The sequence below is a fragment of the Phaethon lepturus genome, unplaced genomic scaffold, assembly GCF_000687285.1.
Source record: "Phaethon lepturus isolate BGI_N335 unplaced genomic scaffold, ASM68728v1 scaffold34154, whole genome shotgun sequence".
Lineage (NCBI taxonomy): Eukaryota > Metazoa > Chordata > Aves > Phaethontiformes > Phaethontidae > Phaethon > Phaethon lepturus.
Window position 1 is genome coordinate 7,439 of NW_010533097.1, and position 1,200 is coordinate 8,638.

At 44.1% G+C, this 1,200-nt stretch overlaps 1 protein-coding gene across 2 annotated transcripts in view; it reads right to left on the bottom strand.

Moving 5' to 3' along the window:
- Window positions 1-376: 376 nt before the first annotated feature.
- EIF5 (eukaryotic translation initiation factor 5) overlaps window positions 377-1,200 on the bottom strand; it is a 6,323-nt gene continuing 5,499 nt past the window's right edge. For both annotated transcript variants that reach the window (XM_010285075.1, XM_010285074.1), the window contains one exon: window positions 377-779. In XM_010285075.1, the coding sequence (XP_010283377.1) occupies window positions 687-779 (93 nt within the window). In that variant the 3' untranslated portion in view covers window positions 377-686. The remainder of the gene's footprint in view (window positions 780-1,200) is intronic.

A 1,200-nucleotide genomic window follows, 5' to 3' on the forward strand; every position in this document is an offset into this window, starting at 1 on the left:
TCAGCAGCAGCAGCCAGCTGTTCAGCAGCAGCACCTGTCAGCTACCAAGCACCAAGTCCTTCAGCTCTAGTCAGAGCACTGGAACCTGGCTTTCTTGGAGTGTTGAACACCCCAGGAAAAAGCTCTGCAAGGATCAGAATCCAGACAGTTGCCCTCTGTTTTATAAAACTGGCATCTGTACACAGGATGTTTCCCAACACCCACTTCTTGCCCAAGTTTCAAGTTTCCACTGTTGCAACAGCCTCTAAGCTAAGCATGTGTACTTTTTTGGTCTCATTCAAGAGATCTTTGTCATTTTTGCCTCAAACTTTGCACGTTTCACCATGTTGTGTAGATACTTATTTCCTTCCCAAGTAAGGGAGTTCAGAGTCACAAATGAAGATTGACCAAAACCAAATCCTTTATTTCCACAACTGTATAAATGTGCTCCAAGTATGTGTCCAACACAAGTTAGAAAAACAAAATAGAACATGCCAGTTGCAAACTAAATCAGTTCACCAACGTGCTGACTCCTTGGTATTAGGCTTAGTTACACAAGACCACTCACAGTAAAAAGATACATTTTTTTAGAGTACAAAGAGTAGCAGGATGTTAAGCCATTTCAGCTTGTGCACATACAAGTCACACTTCTGGCAGAAAATGCAGAGAGATTTGCATCATTATGCTGGAAGCTATGTTGCATCACTTTAAATGGCATCAATATCAATATCATCATCTTTGTTGTTTGCAGGCTTCACAGTTTCAACTTTAGGTACACTGGCAGTTGTGGAGTACACCACCTGTGGAGACAAAGACACTTTTACTACAGCACCTACTGCCATCCTTAAATACTACATTAATTTTAACATCAGGAGTTGCAACACCTGCCTGCTCAACAGCCCTCCTCCCTATTGCTGTGAGCTGCTTAACACACTGTACAGCACCTTCTGTATAAGATCTAATACTGTACAGGAAACCTGAGTTCAGGCATGTTGAAACTACAACTACAGCTTAGCATCTGTCTGTAGAAGACAGAGGCATGCATGTGTGTCTACAGGAAGCAGCATCTTGTATCCAGGATCAAGTAGGTACTACTGGGCAGAGAACAAAGCAGCATCCCACAGGCAAAAAAAGTCCCAGCCACAGTCAGCTGCAGTGTAGCTAACAGATTCCCCCCCCCCCCCCCCCCCGCCCGCCACCCGGGACGAAAAAACACATTAG